Source organism: Triticum urartu, chromosome 5 (genome assembly GCF_003073215.2).
Source record: "Triticum urartu cultivar G1812 chromosome 5, Tu2.1, whole genome shotgun sequence".
NCBI classification, from domain to species: Eukaryota; Viridiplantae; Streptophyta; class Magnoliopsida; order Poales; family Poaceae; genus Triticum; species Triticum urartu.
The window spans coordinates 58,473,793-58,497,195 of NC_053026.1; the positions used below are offsets into that span (position 1 = coordinate 58,473,793).

Consider the following 23,403-nt stretch of genomic DNA (forward strand, 5'->3'; position numbering starts at 1 on the left):
ACGAGTAGAACACAAGTTGTTGTGGGCGTTGATTTTGTCAATTTACTTACCGTTACTAGTCTTATCTTGATTCGGCGGCATCGTGGGATGAAGCGGCCCGGACCGACCTTACACGTACGCTTACGTGAGACTGGTTCCACCGACTGACATGCACTAGTTGCATAAGGTGGCTAGCGGGTGTCTGTCTCTCCCACTTTAGTCGGATCGGATTCGATGAAAAGGGTCCTTATGAAGGGTAAATAGAAATTGGCATATCACGTTGTGGTTTTGGCGTAGGTAAGAAACGTTCTTGCTAAGAAACCTATAGCAGCCACGTAAAAAATTTGCAACAACAATTAGAGGACGTCTAACTTGTTTTTGCAGCATGTGCCGTGTGATGTGATATGGCCAAAAGGATGTGATGAATGATATATGTGATGTATGAGATTGATCATGTTCTTGTAATAGGAATCACGACTTGCATGTCGATGAGTATGACAACCGGCAGGAGCCATAGGAGTTATCTTAATTTATTTATGACATGCGTGTCAATATATAACGTCATGTAATTACTTTACTTTATTGCTAAACCGTTAGCCATAGTAGTAGAAATAATAGATGACAAGACAACTTCATGAAGACACGATGATGGAGATCATGATGATGAAGATCATGGTGTCATGCCGGTGACGACGATGATCATGGCGCCCCGAAGATGGAGATCATGAGGAGCAAAGTGATATTGGCCATATCATGTTACTATTTGATTGCATGTGATGTCTATCATGTTTTACATCTTATTTGCTTAGAACGACAGTAGCTTAAATAAAATGATCCCTCGTAATAATTTCAAGAAAGTGTTCCCCCTAACTATGCACTGTTGCGAAGGTTCGTTGTTTCGAAGCACCACGTGATGATCGAGTGTGATAGATTCTAACATTCGAATACAACGGGTGTAAGCCAGATTTACACATGCAATACACTTAGGTTGACTTGACGAGCCTAGCATGTACAGACATGGCCTCGGAACATGGAAGACCGAAAGGTCGAGCATGAGTCGTATAGAAGATACGATCAACATGAAGATGTTCACCGATGTTGACTAGTCCGTCTCACGTGATGATCAGACACGGCCTAGTTGACTCGGATCATGTTTCACTTAGATGACTAGAGGGATGTCTATCTGAGTGGGAGTTCGTTGAATAATTTGATTAGATGAACTTAATTATCATGAACTTAGTCTAAAATCTTTACAATATGTCTTGTAGATCAAATGGCCCACGCTAATGTTGCCCTCAAGTTCAACGCGTTCCTAGAGAAAACCAAGCTGAAAGATGATGGCAGCAACTATACGGACTGGGTCCGAAACCTGAGGATCATCCTCATAGCTGCCAAGAAAGATCATGTCCTAGAAGCACCGCTAGGTAACGCACCCATCCCAGAGAAGCAAGACGTTATGAATGCTTGGCAGCAGTGTGCTGATGATTACTCCCTCGTTCAGTGCGGCATGCTTTACAGCTTAGAACCGGGGCTCCAAAAGCGTTTTGAGCAACACAGAGCATATGAGATGTTCAAAGAGCTGAAAATGGTTTTCTAAGCTCATGCCCGGGTCGAGAGATATGAAGTATCCGACAAGTTCTTCAGTTATAAGATGGAGGAAAATAGTTCTGTCAGTGAGCACATACTCAAAATGTCTGGGTTGCACAACCGCTTGACTCAGCTGGGAGTTAATCTCCCAGATGACGCGGTCATTGACAGAATCCTTCAGTCGCTTCCACTGAGCTACAAGAGCTTTGTGATGAACTTCAATATGCAGGGGATGGAAAAGATGATTCTTGAGGTATATTCAATGCTGAAATCAGCGGAGGTGGAGATCAAAAAGGAACATCAAGTGTTGATGGTGAATAAAACCACTAAGTTTAAGAAAGGCATGAAGGAAATATGCCCTAGAGGCAATAATAAAGTTATTATTTATTTCCTTATATCATGATAAATGTTTATTATTCATGCTAGAATTGTATTAATCGGAAACATAATACATGTGTGAATACATAGACAAACAAAGTGTCACTAGTATGCCTCTACTTGACTAGCTCGTTAATCAAAGATGGTTATGTTTCCTAACCATGAACAATGAGTTGTTATTTGATTAACGGGATCACATCATTAAGTGAATGATCTGATTGACATGACCCATTCCATTAGTTTAGCACCCGATCGTTTAGTATGTTGCTATTGCTTTCTTCATGACTTATACATGTTCCTATGACTATGAGATTATGCAACTCCCGTTTGCCGGAGGAACACTTTGTGTGCTACCAAACGTCACAACGTAACTGGGTGATTATAAAGGAGCTCTACAGGTGTCTCCAAAGGTACATGTTGGGTTGGCGTATTTCGAGATTAGGATTTGTCACTCCGATTGTCGGAGAGGTATCTCTGGGCCCTCTCGGTAATGCACATCACTTAAGCCTTGCAAGCATTGCAACTAATGCGTTAGTTGCGGGATGATGTATTACAGAACGAGTAAAGAGACTTGCCGGTAACAAGATTGAACTAGGTATTGAGATACCGACGATCGAATCTCGGGTAAGTAACATACCGATGACAAAGGGAACAACGTATGTTGTTATGCGGTCTGACCGATAAAGATCTTCGTAGAATATGTAGGAGCCAATATGAGCATCCAGGTTCCGCTATTGGTTATTGACCGGAGACATGTCTCGGTCATGTCTACATTGTTCTCGAACCCGTAGGGTCCGCACGCTTAAGGTTATGATGACAGTTATATTATGAGTTTATGCATTTTGATGTACCGAAGGTTGTTCGGAGCCCCGGATGTGATCACGGACATGACGAGGAGTCTCGAAATGGTCGAGACATAAAGATTTATATATTGGAAGCCTATGTTTGGATATCGGAAGTGTTCCAGGTGAAATCAGGATTTTACCGGAGTACCGGGAGGTTACCGGACCCCCCCCCCGGGAGCTATATGGGCCATAGTGGGCCTTAGTGGAAAAGAGAAGGGGCAGCCCAAGATGGGCCGCGCGCCCCTCCCCTCCCTTGGTCCGAATAGGACAAGGAGAGGGGGCCGGGCCCCCTCTCTCTTTTCCCCCCTCCGCGAATCCTATTCCAACTAGGATTGGGGGGGGGATCCTACTCCCAGAGGGAGTAGGACTCTCCTGGCGCGCCTCTCCTAGGCCGGCCACCCCCCTTTAGTCCTTTATATACTGAGGCAGGGGCACCCCAGAGAGACACAAGTTCATCCACCTGATCTTATTCTTAGCCGTGTGTGGCGCCCCCTTCCACCATAGTCCTCGATAATATTGTAGCGGTGCTTAGGCGAAGCCCTGCGACAGTAGTACATCAAGATCATCACCACGCCGTCGTGATGACGGAACTCTTCCCCGACACTCTGCTGGATCGGAGTCCGGGATCGTCATCGAGCTGAACGTGTGCTAGAACTCGGAGGTGCCGTAGTTTCGGTGCTTGATCGGTCGGGCCGTGGAGACGTACGACTACATCAACCAAACGCTTCCGTTGTCGATCTACAAGGTATGTAGATCACACTCTCCCCTCGTTGCTATGCATTAATATGATCTTGCGTGTGCGTAGGAAAATTTTGAAATTACTACGTTCCCTAACAAGGCAAGGGTAAGAAGAACTTCAAGAAGGACGGCAAGTGGGTTGCCGCGCCCGGTAAGCAAGCTGCCGCGAAGAAGCCAAAGAATGGACCCAAGCCCGACACTGAGTGTTTTTATTGCAAGGGAAGTGGTCACTGGAAGCGGAACTGCCCCAAATACTTAGGGGACAAGAAGGCCGGCAACACTAAAGGTATATGTGATATACATGTAATTGATGTGTACCTTACCAGTACTCATAGTAGCTCCTGGGTATTTGATACCGGTGCGGTAGCTCACATTTGTAACTCAAAGCAGGAGCTGCGGAACAAGCGGAGACTGGCGAAGGACGAGGTGACGATGCGCGTCGGGAATGGTTCCAAGGTCGATGTGATCGCTGTCGGCACGCTACCTCTACATTTACCTACGGGATTAGTTTTGAACCTCAATAATTGTTATTTAGTGTCAGCTTTGGGCATGAACATTGTATCAGGATCTCGTTTAATTTGAGATGGCTACTCATTTAAATCCGAGAATAATGGTTGTTCTATTTATATGAGAGATATGTTTTATGGTCATGCCCCACTGGTGAATGGTTTATTCTTAATGAATCTCGAGCGTAATGTTACACATATTCATAGAGTGAATACCAAAAGATGTAAGGTTGATAATGGTAGTCCCACATACTTGTGGCACTGCCGCCTTGGTCACATAGGTGTCAAACGCATGAAGAAGCTCCATGCAGATGGACTTTTGGAGTCTCTTGATTATGAATCATTTGACACGTGCGAACCATGCCTCATGGGTAAAATGACCAAGACTCTATTCTCAGGAACAATGAAGCGAGCAACCAACTTATTGGAAATCATACATACTGATGTGTGCGGTCCAATGAGTGTTGAGGCTCGCGGTGGCTATCGTTATGTTCTCACTCTCACTGATGACTTGAGTAGATACGGGTATGTCTACTTAATGAAACACAAGTCTGAGACCTTTGAAAAGTTCAAGGAATTTCAGAGTGAGGTTGAGAATCAACGTGACAGGAAAATCAAGTTCTTGCGATCAGATCGTGGGGGAGAATACTTGAGTCACGAATTTGGCACGCACTTAAGGAAATGTGGAATAGTTTCACAACTCACGCCGCCTGGAACACCTCAGCGTAATGGTGTGTCCGAATGTCGTAATCGCACTCTATTGGATATGGTGCGATCTATGATGTCTCTTACCGATCTACCGCTGTCATTTTGGGGCTATGCTTTAGAGACTGCCGCATTCACTTTAAATAGGGCTCCGTCGAAATCCGTTGAGACGACACCGTATGAATTATGGTTTGGGAAGAAACCTAAGCTGTCGTTTCTAAAAGTTTGGGGATGCGATGCTTATGTCAAGAAACTTCAACCTGAAAAGCTCGAACCCAAGTCGAAAAAATGCGTCTTCATAGGATACCCTAAAGAAACTATTGGGTATACCTTCTACCTCAGATCCGAAGGCAAGATCTTTGTTGCTAAGAATGGATCATTTCTAGAGAAAGAGTTTCTCTCGAAAGAAGTAAGTGGGAGGAAAGTAGAACTTGATGAAGTATTACCTCTTGAACTGGAAAGTGGCGCAACTCAGGAAAATGTTCCTGAGGTGCCTGCACCGACTAGAGAGGAAGTTAATGATGATGATCATGAAACTTCAGAACAAGTTGCTACTGAACTTCATAGGTCCACAAGGACACGTTCCGCGCCAGAGTGGTAGAGCAACCCTGTCTTGGAAATCATGTTGTTAGACAACGGTGAACCTTCAAACTATGAGGAAGCGATGGCGGGCCTAGATTCCAACAAATGGCTAGAAGCCATGAAATCCGAGATAGGATCCATGTATGAAAACGAAGTATGGACTTTGACTGACTTGCCCGATGATCGGCGATCCATAGAAAATAAATGGATCTTTAAAAAGAAGGCAGGCGCAGATGGTAATGTGACCATCTACAAGGCTCGACTCGTCGCTAAGGGTTATCAACAAGTTCAAGGGGTTGACTACGATGAGACTTTCTCACCCGTAGCGAAGCTGAAGTCCGTCCGAATCATGTTAGCAATTGCTGCATTCTATGATTATGAGATATGGCAAATGGACGTCAGAACGGCATTCCTTAACAACTTTCTTAAGGAAGAATTGTATATGATGCAGCCGGAAGGTTTTGTCGATCCTAAGAATGCTAACAAGGTGTGCAAGCTCCAACGCTCAATCTGTGGGCTGGTGCAAGCATCTCGGAGTTGGAACATTCGATTTGATGAGATGATCAAAGCGTTTGGGTTTACACAGACTTATGGAGAAGCCTGTGTTTACAAGAAAGTGAGTGGGAGCTCCGTAGCATTTCTCATATTATATGTGGATGACATACTGTTGATGGGAAATGATATAGAATTCTTGGAAAGCATAAAGGCCTACTTGAACAAGTGTTTTTCAATGAAGGACCTTGGAGAAGCTGCTTATATATTAGGCATCAAAATCTATAGAGATAGATCGAGACGCCTCATTGGTCTTTCACAAAGTACGTACCTTGACAAGATATTGAAGAAGTTCAATATGGATCAGTCCAAGAAGTGGTTCTTGCCTGTATTGCAAGGTGTGCAATTGAGCACGGCTCAATGCCCGACCACGGCAGAAGATAGAGAAAAGATGAGTGTCGTCCCCTATGCCTCGGCCATAGGGTCTATTATGCATGCCATGCTGTGTACCAGACCTGATGTAAACCTTGCCGTAAGTTTGGTAGGAAGGTACCAAAGTAATCCCGGCATGGAACACTGGACAGCGGTCAAGAATATCCTGAAGTACCTGAAGAGGACTAAGGATATGTTTCTCGTTTATGAAGGTGACGAAGAGCTCGTCGTAAAGGGTTACGTCGATGCTAGCTTCGACACAGATCTGGATGACTCTAAGTCACAAACCGGATACGTGTATATTTTGAATGGTGGGGCAGTAAGCTGGTGCAGTTGCAAGCAAAGCGTTGTGGCGGGATCTACATGTGAAGCGGAGTACATGGCAGTCTCGGAGGCAGCACAAGAAGCAATCTGGGTGAAGGAGTTCATTACCGACCTAGGAGTCATTCCCAATGCGTCGGGCCCGATGACTCTCTTTTGTGACAACACTGGAGCTATTGCCCTTGCCAAGGAGCCCAGGTTTCACAGGAAGACCAGGCATATCAAGCGTCGCTTCAACTCCATTCGTGAAAGTGTTCAAAATGGAGACACAGATATTTGTAAAGTACATACGGACCTGAATGTAGCAGATCCGTTGACTAAACCTCTCCCTAGAGCAAAACATGATAAACACCAGAACTCTATGGGTGTTCGATTCATCACAATGTAACTAGATTATTGACTCTAGTGCAAGTGGGAGACTGTTGGAAATATGCCCTAGAGGCAATAATAAAATGGTTATTATTATATTTCCTTGTTCATGATAATTGTCTATTGTTCATGCTATAATTGTGTTATCCAGAAATCGTGATACATGTGTGAATACATAGACCAGAACACGTCCCTAGTGAGCCTCTAGTTGACTAGCTCGTTGATCAAAAGATAGTCATGGTTTCCTGACTATGGACATTAGATGTCATTGATAACGGGACCACATCATTAGGAGAATGATGTGATGGACAAGACCCAATCCTAAGCATAGCTCAAAGATCGTGTAGTTCGTTTGCTAGAGCTTTTCCGAATGTCAAGTATCATTTCCTTAGACCATGAGATTGTGCAACTCCCGGATACCGTAGGAGTGCTTTGGGTGTGCCAAACGTCACAATGTAACTGGGTGACTATGAAGGTGCACTACGGGTATCTCCGAAAGTGTCTGTTGGGTTGGCACGAATCGAGACTGGGATTTGTCACTCCGTATGACGGAGAGGTATCTCTGGGCCCACTCGGTAATGCATCATCATAATGAGCTCAGTGTGACCAAGTGGTTGATCACGGGATCATGCATTACGGTGCGAGTAAAGTGACTTGACGGTAACGGGATTGAACGAGGTATTGGGATACCGACGATCGAGTCTCGGGCGAGTAACGTACCGATTGACAAAGGGAATTGTATACGGGATTGATTGAATCCTCGACATCATGGTTCATCCGATGAGATCATCGAGGAGCATGTGGGATCCAACATGGGTATCCAGATCCCGCTGTTGGTTATTGACCGGAGAGTCGCCTCGGTCATGTCTGTGTGTCTCCCGAACCCATAGGGTCTACACACTTAAGGTTCGGTGACGCTAGGGTTGTTGAGATATTAGTATGCGGTAACCCGAAAGTTGTTCGGAGTCCCGGATGAGATCCCGGACGTCACGAGGAGTTCCGGAATGGTCCGGAGGTGAAGAATTGTATATAGGAAGTCCAGTTTCGGCCACCGGGAAAGTTTCGGGGGTCACCTGTATTGTACCGGGACCACCGGAAGGGTCCCGGGGGTCCACCGGGTGGGGCCACCTATCCCGGAGGGCCCCATGGGCTAAAGTGGGAGGGGAACCAGCCCCTGATGGGCTGGTGCGCCCCCCTTGGGCCTTCCCCTGCGCCTAGGGTTGGAAACCCTAGGGGTGGGGGCGCCCCACTTGGCTTGGGGGGCAAGCCACCCCCCTTGGCCCCCCCCCATCTAGATGGGATCTAGAGGGACCGGCGCCCCCCTGAACCCCTATATAAAGAGGGGGAGGGAGGGCTGCGCACCCTAGCCCCTGGCACCTCTCTCTCCCTCCCGTAACACCTTTCCCTCTCGCTGAGCTTGGCGAAGCCCTGCCGAGATCACCGCTGCTTCCACCACCACGCCGTCGTGCTGCTGGATCTCCATCAACCTCTCCTTCCCCCTTGCTGGATCAAGAAGGAGGAGACGTCTTCCCCAACCGTACGTGTGTTGAACACGGATGTGCCGTCCGTTCGGCGCTCGGTCATCGGTGATTTGGATCACGACGAGTACGACTCCATCAACCCCGTTCTCTTGAATGCTTCCGCTCACGATCTACAAGGGTATGTAGATGCACTCCCCTTTCCCTCGTTGCTAGATAACTCCATTGATTGATCTTGGTGATGCGTAGAAAATTTTAAATTCTGCTACGTTCCCCAACACTTTTAGTACATCTTCTAGGTGAAGGAGCTCCCCTTCAGTTAATTTTGTTTGTGTAGAAAAAAGATTGTGTCAAAAAATTGAAGGCATCAGTTCAAAAGGGTATAAGGCTGACAGGAAGTGGCCTCAGATCACGAAATTTCCTCTAAGAAAAAATAGCCACAAACAGGTTGAGTTCACCACATGGAATCTGTGAGTTCAAAAGAGAAACAAGCTCATTGTTACAACCGGCGAATGCCATGTCCAAGAAATTGGTTTGTGATACTGATACTGTGGGTTTTCCAAGGCAAAAACTTTAGTTTCCTTCAATTTATAATTATAGTTTAGTTCAATTTCTAATTTTAGTTCAGTTCAATATTCTAATTTTAGTTCAGTTAAATTCTTATTTTAGTCTATATTCTTGTGCTTACATCTAGTCTATATCAAAGTTTTGGTTGTGCCATGCATCACTCTTCAAATCAAACATTTGTTGTTGCTAGATAACAAAAAAGAGTTGTTAAATTTAGTAACAACTTACTGGTGGAGTTGTTTCTACCAAGAAACTCATGGAATTTATACTAGAATGCTACTACAGATTACTGCACACTGACTATCTCACCTTTGCCATATTTGTGCAGACTCTTAGACTTTCACATGCTCTGCCTTCATTCATGTAGATCTGCAACCCAATTGTTGGCTTACTGGTGAGTACCAACCTAAACATAGTTCTTGTGATGAAAAATGCCCTGCAACAGCATAAGATCCATTTCATCATAGTATTGGTGCTAGATACTTTTACACATAGTTCATACTAAACTATAAGTTATCTATGAAGCACTCTGTGCAGGAAATTATCTCATGAGTTGTGTGTAGCATTTGTGCCTGGTGGGTGTTCGTATAAATACCTAGGTGGCCACTGTTGGCTAGTTTTGTGTGCTTCAAATTCTTATCTAAACAAATTATTAGTATGACAGAGGATTTTTTATTTTGCTGAACATCCATGGAAGTTTAGAATACATCAGCAGTCTATGTGCGTCCAGCAGAGGTGATTTTTTCTGCTCACTAATGCAAGCCTTTTTTGTGTGCTACTTAGTAGTTTATATAAATGCTAATGAGATGAATAGCTATAGAAGTTGTTTGTGCTGATAATACACGGCTCATATTTTTCCTAACGGATACTTATGCAGAACACTCGAGCCACAACAGCTCCCAGGCCGTTCACCGTCGGCACCATAGTCCGTTCACCGCCGACACCCAAGGCCGTTCACCGACGCAATGATGAGGTCTGGCCGTCGTCACCCACGACCGCGCTCTCGCATCTCTCCAGCTTCAAGTAGTGTCCTCCTCAGCTGCAGGTCGCGTTCTCCTCCAGCTGCTATGGTGCACATTCAAGGCAGCAAGCACGCCACAGGTCGCAGCGCCGCCGTCGACCACATGTGCGCATGCGTGCGATTGATGCGTGTGTGCTTTAGGTATGCATCTCAATGCTTCCACCCTTCCTCTTCATGTAGCATATTCTAAAAAAATTAGGTGCTTTCAACTAAATAAAAAAATGCGCCACACAAGTTCAGGTATAACTGCTGCAGGATTTCAGAAATCTAAACAACAAAGCTCAAACCAAAAGCTAATGTATGTGTGATGTCCAGTTTCTTCTTTCGGTTCAGTTCAATATCTAAAATCTGTTCAGTTTAATTCGTATGCATCGTCCCGACAACGCATCACGCAGCCACCGACCTCCTCTGCTTGGGCCACACCACCACCGGCCGGTCCACAATGGTTGCTGACAGCTGTCCAAGTTGAGAGCTGATGGTAGTCCTCTGCATGTGTCAACGACACACTCACGACAATCTCTCTCTCTCTCTCTCTCTCCCACTTTTGTTCTGCTATTAAAATGCGTACATGCGGTCTGCTAATTGAGTAGTTGGGGAGATGTGAAAAAGAACACGCTCTTTAGGTGTTCAATACAATTTATTATTTTAGTTTAGTTCAAAAAAATCTTATTTTAACCTTGTAATATACATGGTTGGCAAAAAGATGACTATAGTTGTTATAGCAAAAGCAGTACAAACTTTTTAAAAGTTTATTTTTTGAACTTCTCCCAATAAAATACATGAACTTGATTATCTTTTTAACATCACTTACATCAGCTTGTTTGAATTTGTGCATGTGCTTGTAACACAATCAGTTCAGATCTCGAGAAAGCATAAGTTTGTTGACAAATATGTATATTAGTTCAGTTCTATTTTTGCGACTTTGCATGTTATGTTTGCCCACTATGCAAGTGTTCATGTTGCTGCTTCTAGAGAGTCCTAAATTTATAGAGGTTTTTACATTCTTTTTGGTTTTTGCTTTTTGGTTTTCATTTTTTATCTCTTCTTTGTCCCAGAGGGAAGCATCACTGGTTGGGATAGTTCAAAAAATAGAACTAGCAAGTTCTTGGCAAGAGCTTTCGCTGAACAGTTTTATGAACTTGCGCATGACCATGAAGTAGAAGAAAGCATAACATCAGTCCAACTGGTGGACGTGGAGGTGATTTTTGTATCTAAAAAAGCAAAACATCAGTCCGGCTGGTGGACGTGGAGGTGATTTTTGTATCTAAAATCATGTGTGCTTTTCTGTCCAATTGATTGTGTTAAAGGTAGCAAGGAAAAGCTATGAGAGAAGATTTTTTGTTCTAGAAGTGAACTATGTTTTTGTAAAAATTGTGTATGATAGTGAAGCTGTGCATGAGTATGTAATGTCTACAGAAAGGAAAATCATGCATGTTGATTGATGAAAGTTCAATGTAAAATAGTAGTGCACATGGATATACTTTTTCCGCTCTGGTGTAGCAGTTCAACATGTATTATATTCTCAATGCATAATGAAACGCGGAAAAGGTTCAATATGTGTAGAGAAATTTGAAAACAGTTCAAAGAAAAACATCATGCGAACATGGAGTGAACATGGACAGATGAATGCGTTGCTAAACAGGGCTTCTGAATTTGCATTATCACCATGCTTTTTCCATTCGTATTCAGGTTGCAAAAATGTTCTTGTATGAGTACAAGCTAGTTGATCGATCTATCCACTGGATTCATTCCAGATGCTAGCTTATTCTTGGGAAGTCTTGATTTGAAGGAAAAAATCATGTTGACTAGCTGTTGTTATGCCTCAAAGTAGAGACTTTACCTTACATTTTGATATCTAATGTTGGTTTATAATTCTCTGAATTTATTTATCCATTATGATCTATTACTAGAACATCCTTTACTTGTTTTCTGCCGCGCGCCGTCCCAGCCTCCCTCCGCCGCCGCGCACCGCCATCCCCGCCCCGTGCCGCCACCCCAAGCTCCTCCGCCGTGCGCCGCCACTCCGAGCCCCGCCGCCCTGCGCCTGTCACCCCTCGCCTTGCGCAGCATCCTACCGACCGGACCAGCCGCCGGCCGAATCCAGCCTCACACCTGAGCTTCGTCTTCTTCCTCGCCGAGACACACGACAGCCACCCCAGTTCGGTCGTAGTAAGTACCTCAGCACGAGTTAAAAACGGTGGTCCGTTCGAAATAAAAGAAATGACAGAAATTCAAATTGTAAAAGTTCAAGCAAAAAAAGAAACCCCATGAAAATCCTGCTTAGTAAGTACCTTAGTACAAGTCGTAAAATGAGAGAAGTTCAGAACATCGTTATCAAAAAAATGTTGAGTTAAAAAAAGAAATAAAACAAAACATTTTCTTTTTGAATAAAATACCATTCAGTTCGATGATACAAACCATGCAAGTACAGGGGCGACGATAGAGTAAACTGTTGAAAATTTACGAGCAAAAAAATTACCCAAAAACAGAGCAAAGTCTAGTTAGTGTAAACATACTTAGTACAGACCCATGCAAACATCAGTACAAGTACTTTTTTTTCCAGAATAATTCAAAATTACTCTAAAAAAATAGCTCAGTACAAACACACACATATATCAATATGAGTACTCTATTTTTCAGACGGGAAAACAGCATGATCCATCTTGCCATATTCAAAATTACTCTTAAACGATTGTGAATTTGAGAAAACGTCCAATCTCTACTTCTGATGGAGCAGTTGGTAGTCTCCGCCGGTCAATTTTCGTCCCACCTCCCTTGGTTTTTTTTGGTACCTCCTCCCACCTTCCGCTACCCAAGGATCCCCCACTTCCTCCCTCCAGACCGACAAAAAAAAGGCATGCTACAACTAGGCCCGTTGTGAAACGCTACGGTTCAGCGATAGAAAATCGACCTAAAAAAATTTACGACGGTTAACCTACAAAAATTAACCGGTTAAAAAAACAGTAACGAATCTCGTCACCCCGCTCGATCTGGATCACCCCGCTCGATCTGGATCTCGTCGGCGGCGGCTCCTCCCCACGCACCGACGCATCCCCAGAGCCCTCCCCACCTCCTCCCAGAACCGGCGACTTCGCCTCCCGCCGTGGCCCCCTCTCTTCCCCTCCCCTCGTCGCAGATCGAGCGACAACCGCGGTGTGGGCGGGCGACGCCAACGCGCTGCTCCTGCTCGGCCACCCGGGCCCGTCCATCGCCTGCTCGCCTCCCGCAGCGTCTTCTCCGAGCACACAACCGACGGTGGCCGGAGGCTGTACACGCTTGTGCTGTCGTGGCCGCGGCTCCACAAGGCCGTGCGCGACCCAGCCAGCGCCAAGCCCTTCGCGCACGCCCACGCCGGCGTCCCCGCCTAAACCTACTACACCCAGGACCGGGAGGCGAACAGGTGATGCTCGACGACGAACATCTGCTTGAGGACACCTTGCTCGACGATGCTCGTCTCCGCTAGCATCTCCATTGCATGGTGAGCTTCCCCTGTCTCCTCCCTTTAAATTTGGAGTACTGCTTGGGTACAGATTAGGAGTAGGGTTCAGTTTATTTGTATGTGTATGGGTACAGATTATGAGTAGGAGATGTAGTCGTAGGCACAGTTTTAGTAAAATTTCAGTAACTTCAATTATCCTGCTTGAAGTACTTTGAAAATATACTCAAAAAATGTACTGTTTGTACTGCTGATCTTGCAGATAGGGGGAGAGTTCTTGTACTCAGAGTAGCTGTTGATCTGCAGCAACTCTAGAAGTAGGATTTAGGATAATCATAGTTTCAGTTTGCCAAGCAGGGAGTATAATTTAACTGGAAATCAACCAACTATTGCTTTGAACTGGAGTATAATTACTGAAGCGGGTCGAAGTGGGACGATTTGGTTCGGTGGTCAACGACGGCTGCGCGGGATGCAGTATGGTATGGCTTGAGCATCTCGAGGAGGGGCTCTCTCTGCATGGCATCCTCTACGCCAGTACGTTCTCTGATCCGAACCTTCTTCTCTTCGCTCATGCACGCACCAACGCAGCTGACCTGTCGTTGACCAGCGGCGGAGGTGTTCGAGTAGTCTGTCCCGGGGCTGCGCGTGGAGCACGTCGACGTCTCCGTCTTGCCATTGCTCAGCACCGCCCTGCCGGCTGGGGTTCTTATTTGCCATCGAGGCCTTCCGCAACTGGGACCATGGTGCCTGATAGCTTCCTCTCCGGCTGGATCGGCAGTCTATCCACCCAGTAAATTTTTGCTCTTCTCTTAAATTTTCTATGTTTCTTTGTCTGATTCTCAATAAAGAGCTCAAACTCGAGATGAGTTTTTGGTTATGACCTGGCCTATGGGCGCCTCTGCGCTCCAGTCAAGTCTCATGTGTACGTTGATTTAAGTCAGTCTTCACATCATATATATTTGACCTACAGCAATTGGTTGTGTGCTTATATCCACTATTCAAACAATATTATTTTAAAACTTCCTTATTTACAGTTAACTTAGTTTATTGGCTGGCAGGAGGAGTGTAATGTTGAGATCAATGTCGGGATCCGCAGGTACTACTATATATTCAGAGTTCCTGTGGATTTTTTGTTCAGGCAAATGACAGCCTTCTTAAAATTGCATTATGGTGTTGGTGTTTTAGGTTTCTACGGCGTAGCATCAGATTAATATTGCCAAGCCTGAGCTGGCGGTTCATATGGAAGATCCCATGGGCCAGCAGCTGGAGCCTGGAAGCAGATGTTAATGCTCCATAGCAGAGAGTTTAGGTTTACAGCAAGCAGCGACTACCAAATTTTCCATGGTTAGTGTTGATTCCTAATGATATGTGGTTTATAACATTGATGACAACATCTAGGCTATCTCAAATTTACCATCAGATTAGTGATCTTTATGCATGATTGGTTTAAATTATTATTTTCATCCTAGCTCTTGTGTTTACAGTAGGATATAAACGGAAATTGTAATGGAGATGGTTGCCATCAGTTCCATTTTGTTGCACATCACAAGCCTTGCCACTCAGATCGTCGCTGTGGCCAGATCCGGCCGGGGGAGCCGCCATAGAGCCGACACCTCGGCGGCGCAGCAGCAGCCCGACAGAAGGTGGGTGCTCGAGCTCATCCAGCAGCTCGTCATCGACCAGGAGGCCTCTACCTCGACTGCAACCGTCCGTGGATCTCTATTGCAAGCACCTTGTATCTACTGATGTTCTTCCGCCCATCTAAATTCCACATGTTTTTTTTTGACGGGATCTAAATTCCACATGTTGTTATATGAGTGGTACAGCTGCATGGATTGGCGATATGAGTATTTGTACAAACCGCCGAGGACCTCAAGTTCACATGGTTCGTGCTTCTTTACGTACGAACTCTACATATGACAACCAGCAGATCAATTGGTGCCATCTCCGATTTCACTGGATGCATGTATTTAACATACTACTTTTTTTAGTAGGCATCAAACTTGGTTCAGGTAGCTTTTTTTGTGAAAGAAAGTTATGTTTCTAAAGATCTGTACTCTGAATCCTAGATCTCATACTTGCTTTTTTTTGGCATAATAGTTTCAGGCCTGATGAGTATCAAGCAGATTGGGTTCTCCAAGGAATGCCAATACGAACTCACTTTTTGCAACACACATGCTCATCCAATTGGGCAGTCAGCTGGGAGGTAGACAATACCTTTTTCCTCTTTCACAAATAAAATATTTTGATACTCAAGATTGGATATCAAGGCATTATTTTATATCAATTTCTTGAGCCAAGGTCATGGAAGGAACTATTTTTTCTCTTGTTGCAACACACAGGCTCAAGGGTACAGGTGCATGAACCCCTACTTATATATAGGCATTTTCACGTGTGTGTTGGAGCTTTGTCTGATCGTATACACTGATTAGTGCATGGGTCCTGTTGATTGAGGATGCTTTGATGGGTAGGGGATTCCATGAAAGAGCTGGTGTGGATTAATATCCTTTGGGTTTCTACATGGCGTGGCCCTGACATTTATCAGGCACTAGAATAAATCTGAATTGTGTGTAGCGGTTGTCCATCTACTTAGTTATTGTAGGCATTATGTTTCACATAAATATAGATATATTTGAATCATGAGTAACTACATGTCCACTCTTCGTCCAAAGTTTTTGCTTCTACAATATGATTGGACTATTTAGTTCGCATCCTTCTCCCTTTGCAGATTCTAATGCATTTTGAAATTGTTCATGTGCTTCATTTTTGCACTCTTGCTACTCTCTGGAGAAATTATTTGCTCTACCTAAAGCATGGCTCCTATGTTGGTATTCATGGCCAATCTAGCTATTTTATGATTATTAAATTGTTTGCACTAATGTACTACCTGCTTACTCTTGGGAGTGTGGATGACTATGATTTTCTTTATGCTTATTATGTGCAAGCATAGTGTTCTTTGCACAAGCATGATGATGATCGAATAAATTATAGTTCTCTGAATGCATCCTTTTGTCATTAGGTGATGTTTTAGGAAAAGATCCTTGTGTGTTGTTGAATTGTTTACAAGAAAACAACTATTCGGGAGTACATAGAGATAGAGTGCTTTTTATTAGTAGAAGCAAGATAGAGTTGATGTCGATTAGACTTAACCATGTTTCTTCAAATTTAATGGTTTGTCATATGAAAACTATTGAACTAAAAATAATCTAGCGAGCAATAATAAAATGAAGAATAAGGCATCCTATCCCAGAATCCTATGAGTGAATAGTAGCCCAATACAGTGGCGAAATAAAAATGCTTTGTTTGGATACCAGGCAAAAAAATAGTTCACATAGAGAGACTTTATTAGTTGCAGAGTAACAACACTACCACATACAAGGGTGTAATTAAAGAGACTAACTCATCAACTGGAGTGAGATACTTATTGCTCTATTTGTAGTGAAGATGGCCCCTTTTGGAGTGAGGCGCAGCTATAGTTGCTCTATGTTGTGAGAATACCCAAGCCCTCAAATGCCGAGAGGCTTCTCTGGTTATGGGTTGCACATTCAAAAAGCAAGATTGTAAGTTAATGATTCGCCGAGTTGTTTCTCTGCTAACTGTTTTCTGTTAATGGCTGAAACCTTGTGCTGATCCCTTTTTTCTGCTTGTTCTAATTAGAGTACACCGGCTAGATATGGTTCTCAAGTATGCATCAATACAAATTATTCCAAACATTGTTGCACTATGCTGCATGTAGCTTTTGGTGCGATATAACATTTTCTCTATCTTCTTACATTGTCTACTTAATTTCTTAGACAACTAGCTCGAAATTTGGATATGGTAATATGTGCCTTCAAGTTTCTAAGGTTCCTGGAGAGTTTAACCACTTCATACATCTCCCTTTTAGAAACTTGTACTTAGTAGGTCATTTGTCGTATGATATATCAGATTTATTTGTTTGATGAATATTGATAGTCAATCGATTTTTATATAAACGTGTAATAAGTAGTGACTGCTGCAAAGTTTACTTGGTCTTCGATTTTTATATTTCAGAAGACTGTCCTAGGGATGTTAGGTTTATATTTTAATTGCTGGTTATTTCATTACTGGAGCACCCAAAGTGGTTATTTCATCCGTATATAAAGCCCCAATTAGGCCTTGTTGCTTGAGATGGTGGTTAAGGCGACATGACAGCTGTCAAGGAGGAGAGGAGAGAATATTAGTTTGTCTCTATATGAATGCAAACCATATGTCAACATGATCGACATACATTTCTGAATTTAAACGATTGTTTAATCACTATTTTCCGTTAGTCCATTGGCAACACACAAACATTCAACTAACCATTGTTGCTGTGCTTCTTGTTGACAGTTCGGGGTTAGAAGGGAGAAGTTAGATTGATTTTCTGCGTGCGTGTGCAAGCTCGGTTTAACCTATGAGGCTCACTGGTATAGTTATTTTTTGAATATGCAATCTGAATAAACATAGGTAAAACATTATGGTGGAATCTTGCGACAGGGGCAGAAGTTAGAATCTTGAGACAATGCTATAACTCCTTGTCCTTGGTAGTTTGGACTTTGTAATAATTATCCTAGATAGATGCTAGAATGGTAGTAATACCCAGTAAACCCATATTTAGCAATGGCCATGCATGTCTTTTAGAAACAATCATCCTTTTAATATTAGGTAGAGATATCTAAACAGACTTGATGTTTTTCTATTAAAGTTTGTTTTATGTAGATACTGAAATTAGCAACGCCAAACTTTTAATCTGGAAATATCACTTATTCACTTTAGAGTACCTTGGTCTATAAATGTGTTGCGCTGCTGTATTTTAAAGACGCGGTTTGTATTGGAAAAGATTGCATTAAAGATGGTGTCGATACTGACGACGGGCTGCCTTGCACGGCAAGGGATGGGGGTACAAGGATTGGCCTGCGGTGCCGCACCTTGTTGTTCCCTGCCAGTGGCGGGCGAGCTGCGGGGGCGCAAGGCGTGGCATCTGCAGTGCCACTCCTGGGGCATGCCTCTCCGGTGACATTGCCAGCGTACACAACATACCTTATTGCATGGGGATTTCATCTCTGAAGTAAATATTACGTTAGAACTGAATATTACGTCCGAAGACTGAAACATCCAGAAAGCTTATTGAGACTATTCATTTATGGTGTTTCACTACTACACGAGGGAGGTAATTGTCTTTTATGTGCTTCCTTTTCCATTTCAATGCACCGTTGTGTTATTTTGGTTGAAAAATTAAAGTTACTACATATTTTCATGGTTTATGAAAAGTAGCTGAGATCCGTTGTTTTTTTCCTACTTAGTGAGGAAATTCCGGTGAAGCTAAAGTTGGTGGTGTTCATCTTTTTTTTTTCTCTACAATTTAGTACTCTTGACATCGTTGCTAAAATTTATCATTTCAAAAGATCAGTGTAGTAGTGCAGGCTAACAAAACCGTATTTTCTACAAACCTGAGGTAGACAAACATAACAACTGATGAAAGAAGAACATACTTGTACCTTGTTGCCCGCTGACTATAAACAGAAGAACATTGAAACACTCGTTACTGCATTATATTTTTTAATTGCAATAGTATTTTGATAATGCATGAAGAATATGCTGAGTGTTTCTTCATTTAGTTGCATGTGCCAATTAGGCATGGACAACGATGGCCACGATCCCATTATCGCCAGCTCACGGGAGGGAGACACACATCTCATCCAGTGGAAAAGCACGCTCCGAAAAATCCCTAACCCTCCATGGAGCCATTGTCAAGGTTACGAGATCAACGCCACCCACCACCACCACCGAGTTGTAGATGGCGTGTCGTGGTGCTCCCTGGCTCTTCCCGCCTCTTGAGAGACCACATGGGTTTCTGGCGCAATTTTTGGCCAAGGCTGGAAGCCAATAACACTTCTTAATTTTGATCATGGATGTCATATTGTGGTCGGCGGTGTGTGGTGCGGTGCAGTTCTTGCCTGGCGTATAACAACTAGATCGGCAGCGCGCCTTGGCGCAAGGTGCCGGTTTCAACGATGTAATGGTGAAGTTAGTAGAAAGCCAGGCTTATCATATGTATTCAATCAGGATAAAAAAATAATAAAAAAGAAACATTCAAGTGTAATCGGAGCAAGACAACATCAATGGATACCAAAACTACAGTACAACACATCTCCATAGCCACCAGAACGATAGTACAACACATTTGAAGAATGGAATGTTCATATACAGGGTAAATTAAAGGATGCAATGTTCATACACGGTAGATATTGGTCGTTGGAGGACTGAACACCGGTAATGGGCATGCACGGTGGACAGGTCCGTTCGTCTTGAACAGCAGTGTCAGAGAGAACGATGACACTCATTGTGTTCTCATTGAGCCCGAGTCTCAGATGGCCTTGTGAAGCCCAAGATGCTCTAACAGGAGATCAATCATCATTCTAACTGGGATCCTTACAATGCTTGTCTTGGCCTGTGTCATAGGAAATTTCAGAATGGTTATATAATTTTCCAGATTACTAAAGTTGACAGCAGTTGGTTTTATACCATGAAAACAAAGGTCTGGGTAACTAAAGGACATCAATCTTTGTTGTGCAAGAGTTTTATTAGATTCTTACTGTCCTGGTCGACAATTGAGACATAGTAATTGAAAAAAAAATCAAATGCTACCATGAATCATAAGATAAACCAGCAGAAAATCTAAAGCCTAAACATCGGACAAAGTCACACACACGAGCAGATCGCTTCAAGTATTGTACAAAGAACAATGGCCTAGGAAACCAATCCACAATCCAGCGAGTTTGCTACAAAGAAAATCCTAAGGACAATCTGTACACACTCATACGCAAGCATCAATTCTGGTGTTTCCAACTTTAATGATAGGCTAATCGAAACGAGAGGCCAAGTCGTCTTGGATAATCATTTTGAAAAGTCTAATTAGACAATGTTAAGTGCAAGAGAGGCAAGGTGACTAATTCAACAATGCGCCAGGAACAGCCAGAAAAAGACGATTGCACCCACATGTCCATTGTAGTTCTTGTAGTCCTTGTTTGTTTTGCATCAGGCAGACCAATGTTACCAAGAATGGCATTAACGATAGAGTTTGGGCTGACCATCTCTTCAGTTAATGAGACACCAAACGATTCAATAGGTATAATATATTTGGAAACAGAATGTGTCAGGCCAGGCTCAAAAACAAGAATGAGACGACAAGTAAGAAAACAACGGTGGCACAAGTTAATATGTGAATAGGTGGCCTTTAGATCGTTTAATAGATTCATTATGTGAGTATACATACTAACTAAAAATCAATACCACAACTAAATTATAATCAATAGATTTGGAGTATTCTTTCTGAAAAGGGCAGCATTTTTATACACAGCCCGAATAACAGTAAGATCACTCACGTGAACCCTAGATCGATACTACTGAAGTACATAATTTATAAGCGACCAACAGCTCGTGTTTACCTTGTTCATTGGTGGCACCGTGGACTGCGTTTTCCATGTTCCTGTCGCCGGCATGGTGGACAGGAGTTCCCTCCATGCACTGATTGGTATTGAGTAGTCAGTTGCTTTCAGATCACAAAGAACTACATCAAACAAAGATCAATTTACCTAAAGGATGCATGTCCTGCATACAATAAAATTGTATATTAGACAATGCTAAGAGCTAGAAATATTGATTGGTGCAAGTTTGAAGAGAACAAATCTAAATTACATCGTACTTGAATCTTAGCAAAGCAAATGGTCAAATAATATATGTATGAGTGGTAGAAGAACAGCAATGGCCCAAAGCAGATACGCGGAACAACAATCAGGATCCAGGAAGTCCAAGGCAAGGCCTCTAAAAAGAATCTGCTCCACACAAGAAGAAACCAAAGGCATTTTTACAGCAACGTAGCCAGTCCTGCCAAATAGTACATGAATTAAACAAGGAAATGAGCTTACCCAGTAGGAGCATGACTGGCACGACCACCGGCAGTAGAGGCGAATGACAGAATCGTCCGTGGAAGGAAAAATCGAGCATGGCAAGTAACCTGCAGTGCAAACCATGCGTCAAATATAAAGCTGCAACCTAATTTTCCGCCACACACCAATATGAGTCTCAATCTAAAAAAGTAGAGCCAGACCAGGCCAAGACACTAATAGGAATCTCAATATAAGGGTACAATGACCAGGCCAAGAAAATAAAAAGTGTCATCAGTAAAGTAGTTGACAATAAACTATAAGCTCTAATCATAGAACTATTGTTGCAGGTCAAAACAACTGAAGTGATCCTAGAACAACCTATGTCAAGCATAACTCCAACACCGTGTTCACTTCCCGGACTCCGCCGAGAAGAGACCATCACGGTTACACACGCGGTTGATGTATCTTAATTAAGGTCAATTTTAGGTTTTCTACAACCGGACATTAACAAATTCCCATCTGCCCATAACCGCGGGCACGGCTTTCGAAAATTCAAATCCCTGCAGGGGTGTCCCAACTTAGCCCATCACAAGCTCTCACGGTCAACGAAGGATATTCCTTCTAGCGGGAAGACCCGATCAGGCTAGGAATCCCGGTTACAAGACATCCTCGACAATGGTAAAACAAGTCCAGCAACATCGCCCGAATGTGCCGACAAATCCCGATAGGAGCTGCACATATCTCGTTCTCAGGGCACACTCAGATGAGCAGTCCGTACAACTAAAACCAGCTCTCGAGTTTTCCCGAGGTGGCGCTGCAAGGGGCTCTAGTTTGGACCAACACTCAGAGGAGCACTGGCCCGGGGGGGTTAGAATAATGATGACCCTTGAGTCTGCAGAACCCAAGGGAAAGAAAAGGCTAGGTGGCAAATGGTAAAACCAAGGTTGGGCATTGCCGAGGAGTTTTATTCAAGGCGAACTGTCAAGGGGTTCCCATTATAACCCAACCGCACAAGGAACGCAAAATCCGGGAACATAACACCGATATGACGGAAACTAGGGCGGCAAGAGTGGAACAAAACACCAGGCATAAGGCCGAGCCTTCCACCCTTTACCAAGTATATAGATGCATTAATTAAATAAGAGATATTGTGATATCCCAAACAAATAATCATGTTCCAACAAGGAACAACATAGCCATGTTCCAACAAGGAACAAACTTCAATCTTCACCTGCAACTAACAACGCTATAAGAGGGGCTGAGCAAAGCGGTAACATAGCCAAACAACGGTTTGCTAGGACAAGGTGGGTTAGAGGCTTGGTTCAATAATATGGGAGGCATGATAAGCAAGTGGTAGGTATCGTAGCATAGGCATAGCAAAAGAGCGAGCAACTAGCAAGCAAATATAGAAGTGATTTCGAGGGTATGGTCATCTTGCCTGAAAAGTTATCAGAGTTGACTGGATCCTCGAAAGCAAACTCAACGGGCTCCTCGTTAGCGAACTCGTCTCCCGGCTCTATCCAAACAAGCAAACGGAACACAATCAACCACGTGCAAACTCAAACAACATGATGCAAACATGGTATGCTATGCGGGATGCGATGTGTGATGCATATGCAAGACTTGACAAGGAATGGATGAACCTGGCCTCAACTTGGAAATCCAAGTGTGCCACTGGAAAGGTGAGGTGATTTCGGTTGAAATCGATATAAAGAACACCGAAATTGGAGACACGGTTTGGAAATGGCAAGCAAAACAAATATGGCACCGGTCTGCGATATACAGCAAGTAGCCATCTAAATGCAACAAGACAAACATTCTACAACACTCAAACACGGCAACAAAGTACATGGAAGGGATCCACTCATGAAGCTTAACAAAATATGAACACTGAGCTACGGCCAATTCATCCGTTAACAGGTTCAAACAAGCATGGCAAAAGCGCAATTGGTAAACAGATTTCAGACTTAGTGAAATTAACACTTGTCTGGAATTTCAGATCAGGTAGCACACTTTGGAGCAATAAAACTATATGCTACAGGAACTTAACATGGCAAAGCAAGGCATGGCATGAAGCT

General features: G+C 43.5%; 1 protein-coding gene across 21 annotated transcripts; it reads left to right on the forward strand.

Moving 5' to 3' along the window:
- The first annotated feature begins 12,930 nt into the window (after nt 1-12,930).
- Nucleotides 12,931-19,584, forward strand: LOC125507886. Of its 21 annotated transcripts, none has more exons than XR_007283084.1 (9): nt 12,938-13,478; nt 13,699-13,970; nt 14,044-14,226; nt 14,495-14,532; nt 14,622-14,780; nt 14,921-15,448; nt 15,537-15,642; nt 16,876-16,996; nt 17,094-19,584. XR_007283084.1 is itself a non-coding variant. In XM_048672411.1 (7 exons), the coding sequence occupies exons 4-7, from the start codon at nt 14,943-14,945 to the stop codon at nt 19,272-19,274; spliced, it is 741 nt and encodes a 246-aa protein (XP_048528368.1). In that variant the 5' UTR covers nt 12,932-13,478; nt 14,495-14,532; nt 14,622-14,780; nt 14,921-14,942; the 3' UTR covers nt 19,275-19,584. The 21 variants fall into 21 exon arrangements, 1 of the variants encoding a protein (XP_048528368.1); XR_007283083.1 differs by having other exon boundaries at nt 16,881-16,996; XR_007283085.1 differs by having other exon boundaries at nt 16,881-16,996; nt 17,787-19,584.
- The last annotated feature ends 3,819 nt before the right edge of the window (nt 19,585-23,403 follow it).

Coding starts and splice junctions, on each gene's coding strand:
- LOC125507886 (XM_048672411.1), top strand. CDS start 14,943: ATGGAGATGGTTGCCATCAGTTCCATTTTGTTGCACATCACAAGCCTT. Junction 15,449..15,536: donor AGGCATCAAACTTGGTTCAG/GTAGCTTTTTTT, acceptor TTGGCATAATAG/TTTCAGGCCTGATGAGTATC. Junction 15,643..19,054: donor ATTGGGCAGTCAGCTGGGAG/GTAGACAATACC, acceptor TTCTTCATTTAG/TTGCATGTGCCAATTAGGCA.